The following is a 13662-nucleotide window of genomic DNA, read 5'->3' on the forward strand; positions in this document are numbered from 1 at the left end:
CTGTCTTTCTCCCTCTTTCTCCCGCTCCCTTACCCAGCCCTTCAGATCTTATAATTAGATCTTTTCAGTCTTGAAATAACCTTTTTGGATACATGTAAAATTAAGAAATCAAAACAAACAAACAAAAACCCCAAAAGACAAGGAATCCAAAGGGGTTGGGGTCTTTTACATTTGTAACCCTTTAAATATTTAATTGAAAACTAACAACAGTACTAAGCGAAAGTCTTGCCACAGAGTTTGTCCCTGGGTATGCACAGCTGCCGTACTTAAATTATTTGGGCTACTTATTTTTAATAAATTTGCTGAGATACTGTTACTGCTTACACTTGAAAACTAAGTTGTAAACATCTGTCAGAATATTATTTAATGGTATTAAGTCATCAACACCTTGACATTCAAACCATACAGTGTTATTTAAAAAATTAAGTCCTATGCAATGGAGGAAAATAGTACACATCCTGTATGGACAGCTAAAGCCAGTCCATGTTCAGAAAGGAAACTGTTGGAGAGGTCCACTAGTGCCCCCTGCTGCTTGAAGAAATCATTTTATTTATAGACATTGTGTAACCATCTTCCTGCCAGCTCAGTGTGAAATTAGCTTAGTTGGTTGGTTTTTCCCCTCTGCCCTGTCACATCTCACTTGACATAAATAATCTCCCTAGTAAGGTTTTGAATCTTAGTGACATAACCTTGTCTAGCTTGTAAGTTGCTTACAGGCAAGGAGATAACCTGTTAGCTGTTAGAAAGGCTTTACGTTCCCCAGGTCAGGATGCTTCTGAGTCTGTCATTCTTTTAAGTTTATTACGTAGTTGTTTAGAGCACAGAATCGTCATCTTCCTTATCATGCACGCACAAAACATCGCGTTCTCTTGTATTTGCCCCACTGTTATGCTTCAACTCTTTCTGCACTTTAGTCGACTTTGTCTCCTTAAAACAGTCAGCTTCCATGTCACCGAGGAGTGCAAATGTGCCTCTGTGGGCATATGCGCACACACACACACACACACACACACACGCACACACATACACACACAAGCAGACACATATGTACACACATGCATATACACAGATAAACAGACACATGTGCACACACACATGCCCACATATAAACACATATGTACACAAGGACATGCACATACAGATACACATACACACGTGCACACACACACACATGCACACACACACACCCAAGCAGACACATATGTACACACATGCATATACACAGATAAACAGACATGTGCACACACACATGCCCACATATAAACACGTATGTACACAAGGACATGCACATACAGATACACATGCACATGCACACACACACACACACACACACACACACACACACACACACACCCCTCTAGATCTATTCCTGTAGCATGTAAGAATAGCTGTTTAGGCAAACATATTTGGTTTATATTAACAGTTCTGAAATAAAAGTGGTTTTGTTGGGATGTCATAAAGTAGAAATAGCTAATGGAATTTCCTTCCCAAATCTGCTTTTCCATATAAACTAGTCTGCTATTTTGCTTAATTTAAAAGTAAGTTTTAGGTCTGCTTTCTGTGAGTGTTGGAGAGAGTGTCAGTGCTTTATTAAATGCACTCATGTGGGAGAAAGGACTAGGTGCGTAGTCCTAGAACTTGTACCATCACCTGCTACAGGAGGTAGCAGCTGGAAATTCCTCGTCTGAATCACGAACTCTGAAGCCGAGCTGACTGGATGGAACCTTTGGTTTTGAATTTGTGACCTTGACAAGTTGCTGAGACGCTGCTTAATTTTGCTTGTCTATAACGTGGGAATGCCTGAAGCAGTTTTAGGGTAGAGAGCATAATGTATTTGCTGCTTAATAAAAATCACAAGAACGTGTATCATAGAACTTCCCCTGTGGACAGACATGGCTTGATATTTGCTAATATAGAAACATTCAAGAATCATGTAAACTTAACAGTAGGTACTGGCTGCTTAGGATTATGAACAGGATTATGTGGGGAATATTATAATCATTAATAAGCTTAGATGAAATAAGGAATTTGTATAGCGACATGTCACATGAACACTTTCCCGCAAAGTTACTGACATGTTGATAAATCTCCTTACCCGGTCTGTGTGGTCACCACTGTATCCAGTTATTAGTAAACATTTTTAGGTTGACTACCGTGAACTCGCTTTAAAGTTAATAATCTGTTATTCTTTCTGCCAGCCTGGATCTTTTTCTTTCCTCTGCTCCTTCTCTTCTTTCATTTTATTAGTTTTGCTGATATGTAAACAATCTTGAAAAGTAAGAGCAAGTTCTGGGCTTTATCATGAAAAGGTGATCATTTTTGTCAAATCCAATTGTACGAGGCTTTTAACAATTCATTAGCTGTACCAATTGGTACAAGTATCTTCCAATGGGAAGAGCTGGAGCACAGGAATGTATTAACCCTATTCTCCACCCCTACACTTCATCCTTCCGTTTGTTTCAGACCCAGAGGATTTAGGGGAAAGTATGCTGTTGGCTTTGATTCAGTCACTTCCTAGATTTTCCCAGATTTTTTATAAACAGATTAAATTTTGATTTAGGGATTGTGGCCATATAGAAGAATTGTTAATAGTTTCAAATTTTAAATGAAAACCTTTTTAGCAGTGTAGAAAACCAAACAAAAGCATATGTGCCGTTATCCATGTACATTTTGATAATCTTCAAAGACAACCAAAAACCTTCCACACCAAAGTGGCTGAGGTTGCTAAAGAGGACAGTGACTGAAAGTTGCCAATGTGGAGCAGGCGTCTTTCATTCATCCAGCAGGTACCCATCCACTGTGCTTCAGGCACTGTCCTATTCTCTGAGGGTGAAGTGATTATTAAGTATCCGTTCCACACTCCTTCATTATTTGGTGGGATTGCAGACTGGTACAACCATTCTGGAAATCAGTCTGGAGGTTCCTCAGAAAATTGGACATTGAACTGCCTGAGGATCCAGCTATACCTCTCTTGGGCATATACCCAAAGATGCCCCAACATATAAAAAAGACACATGCTCCACTATGTTCATCGCAGCCTTATTTATAATAGCCAGAAGCTGGAAAGAACCCAGATGCCCCTCAACAGAGGAATGGGTACAGAAAATGTGGTACATCTACACAATGGAGTATTACTCAGCTATCAAAAACAATGACTTTATGAAATTCATAGGCAAATGGATGGAATTGGAAAATATCATCCTGAGTGAGGTAACCCAATCACAGAAAAACACACATGGTATGCACTCATTGATAAGTGGCTATTAGCCCAAATGCTTGAATTACCCTAGATGCACAGAACACATGAAACTCAAGAAGGATGACCAAAGTGTGAATGCTTTACTCCTTCTTTAAAAGGGAAACAAGAATACCCTTGGTTGGGGGAATAGGGAGGCAAAGTTTAAACAGAGGCAGAATGAACACCCATTCAGAGCCTACCCCATGTGGCCCATACATATACAGCCACCCAATTAGACAAGATGGATGAAGCAAAGAAGTGCAGGCTGACAGGAACCGGTTGTAGATCTCTCCTGAGAGACACAGCCAGAATACAGCAAATACAGAGGCGAATGCCAGCAGCAAACCACTGAACTGAGAATGGGACCCCCCCCCCCCGTTGAAGGAATCAGAGAAAGGACTGGAAGAGCTTGAAGGGGCTCGAGACCCCATATAAACAACAATGCCAACCAACCAGAGCTTCCAGGTCCTAAGCCGCTACCCAAAGACTATACATGGACTGACCCTGGCCTCCAACCTCATAGGTAGTAATGAATATCCTAGTAAGAGCACCAGTGGAAGGGGAAGCCCTTGGTCCTGCCAAGACTGAACCCCCAGTGAACTTGATTGTTGGGGGGAGGGTGATAATGGGGGGAAGCCCATATAGAAGGGGAGAGGGAGGGGCTAGGGGGATGTTGGCCGGGAAACTGGGAAGGGGAATAACATTCGAAATGTAAATAAGAAATACTCAAGTTAATAAAAATTAAAAAAAAAAGTATCCATTCTATGCAGCTTGCCTCTCAGTGAGTTTTAGACCTAGCAACTAAAGAAAGAAAGATTGCTACTTCAAAATTTGCATTGAAAATTTTTAGGAGATTAAATATTCTCTCTGGTATGGACAGAATAGAAAATTTTCTTCAGTTGTTAGGATATGGAGAAAATAAAATTACAGTCATCTTTCATGCACATGGAAGACTGATTTCCAGAGCCCACACAAATATAAAAATGTACAGATGCCCAGAGCCCATAGGTAAAATATTTGCATGTAACTTTGTATATCCTCATATATATTTTAAACTGCCTCTGGTTTGCTTATATCTAATACGATTTAAACTGTAAACAGTTGTTGTATGACATTGTTTAAGAATAATTACTGTTCATGAGAATGCATTTTGTTATGAATTTTCTGGTTGGTTGGATCCATAGACTTAGAGCCATATATGCAAAGAATAGCTTACATAGAAAATAATAATATGTTTGGGGATGTATGTCATTAGAGATGAAATGAATTTTTCTTTCTGGAAGAATTACATTTGTAATTATTATAAACCTATAAATACTAACAGGAACTATTAGCAATATGTACAATCTAGAACATTTAGAAACATTTAAACAACTGCCAACCTTTTTTTTTTTTTTTTTGCTTATGTACTTTAAGTTTGACAGTCATTTTCTCAAGCTTCTTAAATATTTGGGTGTTATAAAGGATTCTCAGTTTTATGATGTGACTAAACTACATGTTACTTGGAGGAAGGCAGCTTACAATGCCTGAACAGTCACTGCAAAGCCTTCAACATCAGAACTTAAAATGCAGGAAAAGGCAGGTGATACAGGCACACAAAACCACACACACACACACACACACACACACACACACACACACACACACACACACACTATAGGATCCTTAACCTTGTAACATAGAGAACCATTAAGTAGTACATTTAATGTATAGTCACTGTGGTTGGGAAGAAGAAACTAAAGCTTAAGCATCCAGGCACCTCTCATGCTGGTGACATGGAAGCCGTGCCCTGGAAACAAACACCTTTCCAGACAGCCCTTCAGCAGACTCATGGTCTTGACCGAGATCATTTTCCTGAGCACTCCTTGTACTTTCTCCAGAGATCTCAGCAGATCCTAGAGGTTGCTATTTAAGGGTTGCAGAAAGTCACACCCACAGATTTCTAAGATTAATGTTTGAAGTTCTAGAATTATCAATGATTGAGCAATGCTAGAATTCCCCCCCAGGGATTAGGGTGGGCAACCGTGATAGCATCTATAATTGCACTGTGTTCTAAGTGTAAGAAAAATAATGCGGATGCTTCCTTGTTTATATGCTTGCTATTGAAAGAGCAAGTAAGGACACATTGTGACTTGACGTGCTGCTCTCAATAAAGTTCAAGCTGTGTTTTCTTGAGATATTTGAAAGAACCTACAGGGCTTACTGCCCATAGTGGGTTTTGCTTGTGACCCACTAGCCTAGTTGTGTAAGAGCAGGGTATTCTTTGGATTGGAGCTCATCAAACCTCATAGGATGTCAACTTGGAGAACTTTGCCAGCTCCCTCGGGTCTCAACATTCTCATCTTTGGGACTGGATCAGTAAGAGTAACCACTGTGTGTGGTTACAAAGTCTAAATAAGGAAACCCAAGTAGGACAGTGTCTACTCCTCCCAGCCGCTGAGACTTCCTTTTCTGTTATCTTTGCTATCTGTGAAAAGTTGGTTCCACATAAACACGCTCTACGGGTGCTCCCGTGCATATGTACAAGAGCATGGAATTTGCATATCACCTATGTCTGTCCTCCTGTGTATTAGACCAACTCCGCAAATTAGTTCTTGATCCTAAATTCATTGCTTAATAGGTCTTGCTCTCTTGTAGCAGAATTCTCAGTTGCCTTTGAAACATTCTAATTGTTTAAGGAAGAAATTACTTATCTTTTAAGAAGGTTCCCCGTCAGAGTTCCAACTCTTCATAGAGTTACAAAGAGCAATTTGGAAATTCATTTGGAATAACAAAAAACCCAGGGAAGCAAAAACTATCCTCAACAATAAAAGAACTTCTGGGGGAATTGCCATCCCTGACCTCAAGCTGTATTACAGAGCAATAGTGATAAAAACCTGTATGGTATTGGTACAGAGACAGGCAGGTAGATCAATGGAATAGAATTGAAGATCCAGGAAAAAAATGAAGTCACATATCTATGGTCATTTGATCTTTGACAAAGGAGCTAAAACCATCCAGTGAAAAAAAGAGCATTTTCAATAAATGGTACTAGTTCAACTGGAGGTCAGCATGTAGAAGAATGCAAAATTTATCCATTCTTATGGCACTGTACAAAGCTCAAGTCCAAGTGGATCAAGGACCTCCACCTAAAACCAGATACACTCAAACTAATAGAAGAAAAAGTGAGGAAGAACTTGAACAGATGGCACTGGGGAAAATTTGCTTAACAGGACACCAATGGCTTATGCTCTAAGATAAAGAATCGACAAATGGGACTTCATAAAACTGCAAAGCTTCTTTCTGTAAGGTAAAGGACACTGTTATTAAGACAAAACGACAACCAACCAACAGATTGGGAAAAGATCGTTCCCAATCATGCATCCTATAGAGGGCTAAAATCCAATATATGCAAAGAATTCAAGACCTTAGACTCCAGAGAATCAAATAACCCTATTAAAAATGGGGTACAGAGCTAAACAAAGAATTCTCAATTGAGGAATATTGAATGGCTGAACACTTAAACAAATGTTCAACATCCTTAGTCATCAGGGAAATGCAAATCAAAACAACCCTGAGATTCTACCTCACACCAGTCAGAATGGCTAAGATCAAAAACTCAGATGACAACAGATGCTGGTGAGGATATGAAGAAAGAGGAACACTCTCCATTGTTGGTTGGATTTCAAACTGCTACAACCACTCTGGAAATCAGTCTGGAGGTTTCTCAGAAAATCGGACATGGTACTACCTGAGGACCCAGTTATACCACTCTTGGGCATATACCCAAAAGATGCCCCAACATACAACAAAGACACATGCTCCACTATGTTCATAGCAGCCTTATTTATAATAGCCAGAAGCTAGAAAGAACCCAGATGTCCCTCAACAGAGGACTGGACACAGAAAATGTGGTACATTTACACAATGGAATACTACTCAGCTATTAAAAACAATGAAATTCATAGGCAAATGGATGAAACTAGTGAAGTAACCTAATCCCAAAAATACATGCATTGTATTTACTCACTGATAAATGGATATTAGCCCAAAAGCTTGGATCACCCAAGATACAATCACAGACCACATGAAGCTCAAGAAGAAAGATGACCAAAGTTTGGATGCTTCAGTTCTTAAAAGGGGGAACAAAAATATTCATAGGAGGAAGTTCAGAGACAAAGTTTGGAGCAGAGACTGAAGGAAAGGCCATCCAGAGACTGCCCCACTGGGGATCCAACCCATGCACATACAACCTCCAAACCCAGATAATGTTGCTGATGCCAAGAAGTGCATGCTGACAGGAGCCTGATATAGCTGTCTCCTTAGAGGCTTTGCCAGAGCATGGCAAATACAGAGGCGAATGCTACCAGTCAACTGTTGAACTGAAAGTGTAGTCTCCATTAGAGGAGTTAGAGAAAGAGTTGATGCAACTCCATAAGAACAATACCAACCAACCAGAGATCCCAGGGACTAAACCACCATCCAAAGAGTGCACATGGACAGACCCATGGCTCCAGCTGCATAAGTAGCAGAGGATGGCCTTGTTGGGCACCAATGGGAGGAGAAACACTTGGTCTTGCCAAGGTTGGACTGCCCAGTGTAGGGGAATGTCAGGGCAGGGAGTTGGGAAGGAGGGGTGGTTAGGGAAGGGGAACACCCTCATAGAAGAAGGGGGTTAGGGGATACAATAGGGGGCTTTTGGACCAGAAACCAGGTAAGGGGCTAACATTTGGAATGTAAATAAGTTAAAAAAAAACTAATTAAAAAAAAAAAAAGAAGGTTCTGTCTATTGTGCCTGGGCTCTTTGTTCTGGGCCTGGAGTGAGACAACATCCTGGTGGCAGTGGGAGGGTTCATCAGAGGCTTCACCTATGATGGCCGACCAGCTGCAACCTTCAAAGTCATGCTGCAGTCCAGTGACCTACTTCTCCTGAAGTTTCCAGAAGTCTCTTCGTCCCCCAACCCCCAAAAGAGAAAACTGCACCAGCTGCTGGGCACCAAAGTTGAGCATGGGGCCTTAGGGCACTTTGTGCCCCCTCAAGCCACGTTCTTTTGGAATGTGAAATACAGTCATTCCTTCCCATTAAATCCGAAGTCTTGTCTTGTTCCAGCTCCACTTCAAACTTCTAAAGCCCAGTCTCATGTAAATCAGATGTAGATGAGGCTGGTGAATTCTCCCCAGGCCCTTTTGTGAAATCAGTATAAGCCTTGTAGTTACTAAAACACAGTGGCCAGATAGGCCTAGGAAAGACAGTCTCATTTGAAAAGGAGGGATCAGCATGTCCCAAGTACATATGAAATCCAATGGAACTAAGGATACTGCCTTTTTACAGGGAAGCACTACCATCATTGACTTCATGCCTCAAGGAAGGATCCAGAAGTCTCTGCAACCCTTTTAAATCTTTCTATAAATGTATGGGTCTGTGGTCTCAAGAGTGCCCCCGCTGTGTGGGATTTTTATATCTGTGTCAGTGGTCCAAGAGTGGCCCCAGCCCCATAAATTGATTCTGCAATGACTGACAGCATTTCCACTCAGTGGGTCACATCTTTTGAAATCTAAGTAGAAAAGACTTGGATTCTGCGATTACCACATAGACACCAATGAAGATTACAGCTTGTACCTTCCAGAGCAGCAACCTGGGCTGCATAAGGGCCCACTGGATCCCTTGCAGCAGAATGTGGGAGCAGAGTTCTTACAACAGCAGAATTAAATTTGGGTGCTTCGAGTAACCCCTTGGACACTTTGTCAAAGGTCCTAGCTGTAGGAATACAGGAGATTCCATCAGGCTCCTCCCAGGACCCTAGCAAGGGCTTACGTCATCATCTCTGACCATCACCTGCCCTGGTCAGGTGCTTCAGGTGTGGGCTGGTGTAAAAGGCCTGCTGGACACTTCAGCTCTGTTCCCAGGGGTTCCCAGTGAGCTTCTCTCTCCCCCTTTCTGTTCTTTGTGCCCCGTCCTCTCCTCTGCCCTCATGGCTCTGCTCCTATCTGTCTTGTCTACATGTCACTCCTCTGCCTCGACCCCTTCCCAGGTCCTCGATCCCCTCCCTCCCTCCAGCGCACCCCCTTTATACCAGATCTGTCGCACAGCGTAATTTCTCAGGGATACACCTTGGCACGGGCCACCACATTCTATTTCACAGCACTAGCTCGTCTTGAAAACCCTGAGCTGCCTTCTGTCACGTGGGCTGTGGAGAACCCATTTCCCTCCATCCGTAACCGGTTCCTTATAAAAGTTACTTAGCCACACCTTGGTGATTCTTCCCAAACATGGTTTACAGTCACTGTGTGGCCAGGCTGAGTGTCCCCACCCCCTCCACTCTGCTTCCTTGAGTTCTAAGTTTTGCCTGTCAATCCTTTCCCTTTGCTGCAGTTTCACTGTGTGCAGTTAGAGGGAACCATGCTGCATCCTGAATGCATTGCTGCTTACATACCTTTCCCCCCTGCTAAATATCCCAGTTTGTCACATTTCTGCTCTGACTTCCCTAAAGTCCTAGGACTCAGGTCAGCCAAATTCTTTGGCACCTTTTTAACCCCCTAAGGAGAGCTTTTAGTAGTACTTGCTTGGGTTTTTAATTAAAAACTTTTTTTTTAAATTAAAAACTAAAACAAAAAATCAAAGCAACAACAGCAAACCAGGTTCACGATGGAGTCTATTTTAGCCTCGTGCTATCCTCCTGCCTCAGACTCTTTAGTGCTAACATTCCAGGTGTTGGTATCAGGAACTAGCTTTCACCTCTGAACCCAGTGGTGACATCACTCACAGGCAACAATATCCAAAAGTAACCTTTACTCCCATTTCCGATGACCTTTGCTCCTTGTTCCTCATTTCATCCTGAGATCTCATCCATTCTTTCTGAGGAGCTATTATGGAGCCGTAAGTGAGAGCGCTGGAGACTGTCCCTACCATGGCCTCTTAACTTTTCACCTACTCAGTAATGTCCTCTTCATATGATCATGCATGTCACTGCCCCTGTTTCAAGGCTCTCTATAACTTTACATGGAAAACTGGGGAAGCTGTCTTCTACAGGCTGAGCTGGAGTTAGGGCATTTCAGTTGAAGTTTCCTTAGGCAGCTGAAACATTTTCCAAAAGACAGTCTAGCTCCCATTGAAATTGTTTGCAAATTCTGTTGAGAAAGTTTTTTTTTTAAGATATTAGAATAGAAAACATCTCAAAGTCTTTTATTTTTTTCTTTATTTATCTTTTACCTAAAACATAGAATGTTAAAAATATACATTTTAATGAGATGATGGGATGTCTTGATACATACATATTGTGTAATGTTTCAGTCAGGTTAAATATCTCTGCTCCCTTCAAAAAACTCTTCACAATCCTTTCTCCTTTTTGAAACACATTTTCCTGTTAGCCTACACTCACTGTACTGTGTAAGAGCACACCAGAACTGCTTGTCCTTACTGCTTGTGGGACTCCTTGTTTGGGGATTACTACTGATTATAACTGGCAGTCCATGTAATCCAACATAGAACAATGCCTCATGTCTCTTTCCACTTTTAATTCACGTTGTTAGGTCATCATCTCGTTTGTCTTTCTAAAGGAAGTGGATTGAACTGCCTGGCTTATAGATCTTAACAATGTATAAATAAAATACACTGCAATGTTTCATCCACACCCACTAATATCCAATGGTAGAAAAGTTGCCATGTGGCCCCAGAGGGCTCAGTTTGGGGAATTATACATAGATCATACTTATTCCAGGTAGTCTTGGCTCCAAGGCACAAGCTAAGGTTGATGATTTAATGAAGTTTGTTTTGAGCTGGTCAACCCCAGTACTTTGATATCACTATGATACGGAGTTAATAGGTGGTTAGAAACACCTTTGTCTGTTATTTTGTTAACATGATTTAGTGACAGTTGTGTAATTGCCTCAGAAATATCAAGAGATTACTGTGATTTGACAACTGTATAACTATTGAGTGTAAAACCTGACCCTGAGAAATGTCTTATACTTTCTATGTTCCTCTTAACCAATACCTTCATCGCCTTTCCCGGACTGAAATGCAAACCCAGGAGAGTCCGTAGAGCCCTTTACAATTTCCAGGCAGTAATTTGAAGTAGAGAAGCTGAAGCCCAGAGCTATAGATTTACTAGCCTGAGGCCACATACCTAATCAAGATACTAATCTTCCCCTTGGTTTGCCGACCAGCTTTCTGACATGATGGGAAGCCATTATGTCTCAATTATTTATCGCACGCTACACGGCTACTTTAGACCTCTCTATTTAAATTTTTGTTGATCTTGTACAGGGGATGTGCTTTTATGGTTACCATCTCGGGGAATTTAACATGGCCTATCCATTGAGCGTCTACTTTGTTACCCTTTGTGCTCACAGGTTAGGATGTTCCTTTCCTGCATAAGGAAGATACATGTCACACAAAGTCTTATGGCTTACATTAGAGGGAGTCAGGATTTTTTTCCCAACGTTGATGACTTCAGGACAAGGCCGGAGGAGAGCCAGAGGCCCCGTTTCTGCTGGTTTTCAGCATGTCAGATTGTGTCACTTTTCTGTCTGCCAGTCATGTTTATTGTCAGTCTGATAGAGGAATACAAGCTTCTTTATTTATTGACAGTAGATTTCAAATAAACTCAGAGATTGAAGGTTGGGGACAGTTCCTGCAAAGACACTATTTAATGTCATACACAGATCTAAAAATGAGGCACCAGATATGACATCCACTGACAGTGTTTGAATCATAGGTAGTTATTTCTTGAAAAGAAATTTAATCTTGGCGTTTGATGATGGGAAGAAGGGAAAGAAGGCAATGTATATTTGATTTATAACACGATGGGGTTTTTATTTTTATCTTTTAATATGGAAATTGTGAAATAAATTCTGAAATGATAGCCGCTAATATTCTTTCTTCTATAACAGGACAGACATGAGTCAGTCGACGCCCAAAACACTTGTCATCTGTGGCACATGAACGCAGAAGCCCTTCCAGAATGGATAAGCTGCCTCGTGCAAAAAGTAAGTGTTCGGTTCCAGAGAGAGTAATACACGCCCTTCAAACTGCTTGCACACTTACTCTTTCCTGTCTTAGATGCGTTGTCTCAAAGCACACGAGTAAAGGTTCTATTTCTCTTGGTTACACTTACCTGCTTGTCCGCTCTTTCTGGGGCATGTCAGTACTTCTCTGTGCGACTCTGTGTGCACCTGATATTTCCAGCCTCTAAATGTGCTTCCAGGCACTAACCTGGTTTGTTCCATTTCTGTTGCTCTTTGTTTTCAGTGAGACATTGCCTAGCAACTGGCAACCACTGTCCATCTTCTCACTGCCTTTCTCTCCCCTCTGCTTTATATTCGTATTTATGCAGACTCATGCACACGGTATTACGTAGCACTGGTGAATATGCATGAGGATACACACAAATATATCATCAGGCACACATGCATACACGTGCATACATACACACAAATACATGCGCACATACACATGCACATACACACACATACACATAAACACACATGCACACATACACACAGACACATGCACATGTACAGACACATGCACACACACAAATACATGCTCACATACATATACATACACACAGACACACACATGCATACACACACACACACACACACACACACAGTCAAGTGTACCTACAGTTCAGTTTGCCCTTTTTTTTTTAACCTCTAAAGGTCTCCAACAGAATGTGAACACCCTAAAACCAGAAAATTTTACTCTTTGCTAGGTACTATGTCCTTTGTACCCAGCATAGTACCTGTTACATCAAGTGAGTGAAATAGCTTTATGCATTCATCATACGAACACGTTTAAAGTAAGCTGGATAATTAATGTCTCTTCTGCAGTAATGAAAATGGAAATGTTCTGCTTTAAGTAATATTGAATGTAACAGTGTCAGAAAAAGAACTCTCTTGTTTGACTGCAGGTTTTAGGTATTTTATTTTTGCATTGTTGTTTTTTTTTTTTTTTTATCGTGTCAAGCCAGGAGAGGAGGAGGAGGAGAGAGAGAGAGAGGAAGAGAGATTATTTTTGCATTGTTAAATACTTGTCTTGGAAAAGTATAAGTAATCTGACCTTTGAAAAACTACAGTTAAATTTCTCCACTGAGTAGCTTATGTTTTTGTTTAAAAGTGCCACGCAGTGACTCTCACTTGAATCTGTGCTTAGATTTCGATTTCCTGGAAGCATGCAGGCATCCTGCTTCCAAGTGTCCTGAACTTCATAGAATAGATTACAACCCTACACAGAACTCACTGTCTTTCGTGACAATTTTAAAAACAGTTCATTAATTTCTAATCCGAGTATGGAAATGATACTCTGAGCTGGCGAGCGATTCCTCGAGGTTGTATGTAGAAGACCAGGGGGCTCTTCATTCTGTTGGCTGATAAAATCGTGTCCTCCCCAAGTCCCCCCCCTCTACCCCATCCTCTCCCACCCCCACCCCTACCCCTGTGCT

The 13662-nt window shown here is 41.3% G+C and overlaps 1 protein-coding gene across 1 annotated transcript in view; it reads left to right on the forward strand.

The window, feature by feature from the left end:
* The window catches only part of Rnf180 (ring finger protein 180), a 167219-nt gene that overhangs the window by 24930 nt on the left and 128627 nt on the right, over positions 1 to 13662 (forward strand). Inside the window, exon 4 of the mRNA XM_032898938.1 lies at positions 12110 to 12205. Within this exon, the coding sequence (XP_032754829.1) occupies positions 12110 to 12205 (96 nt within the window). The remainder of the gene's footprint in view (positions 1 to 12109; positions 12206 to 13662) is intronic.

This window comes from Rattus rattus, chromosome 3 (assembly GCF_011064425.1).
Source record: "Rattus rattus isolate New Zealand chromosome 3, Rrattus_CSIRO_v1, whole genome shotgun sequence".
In the NCBI taxonomy this organism is placed as follows: Eukaryota; Metazoa; Chordata; class Mammalia; order Rodentia; family Muridae; genus Rattus; species Rattus rattus.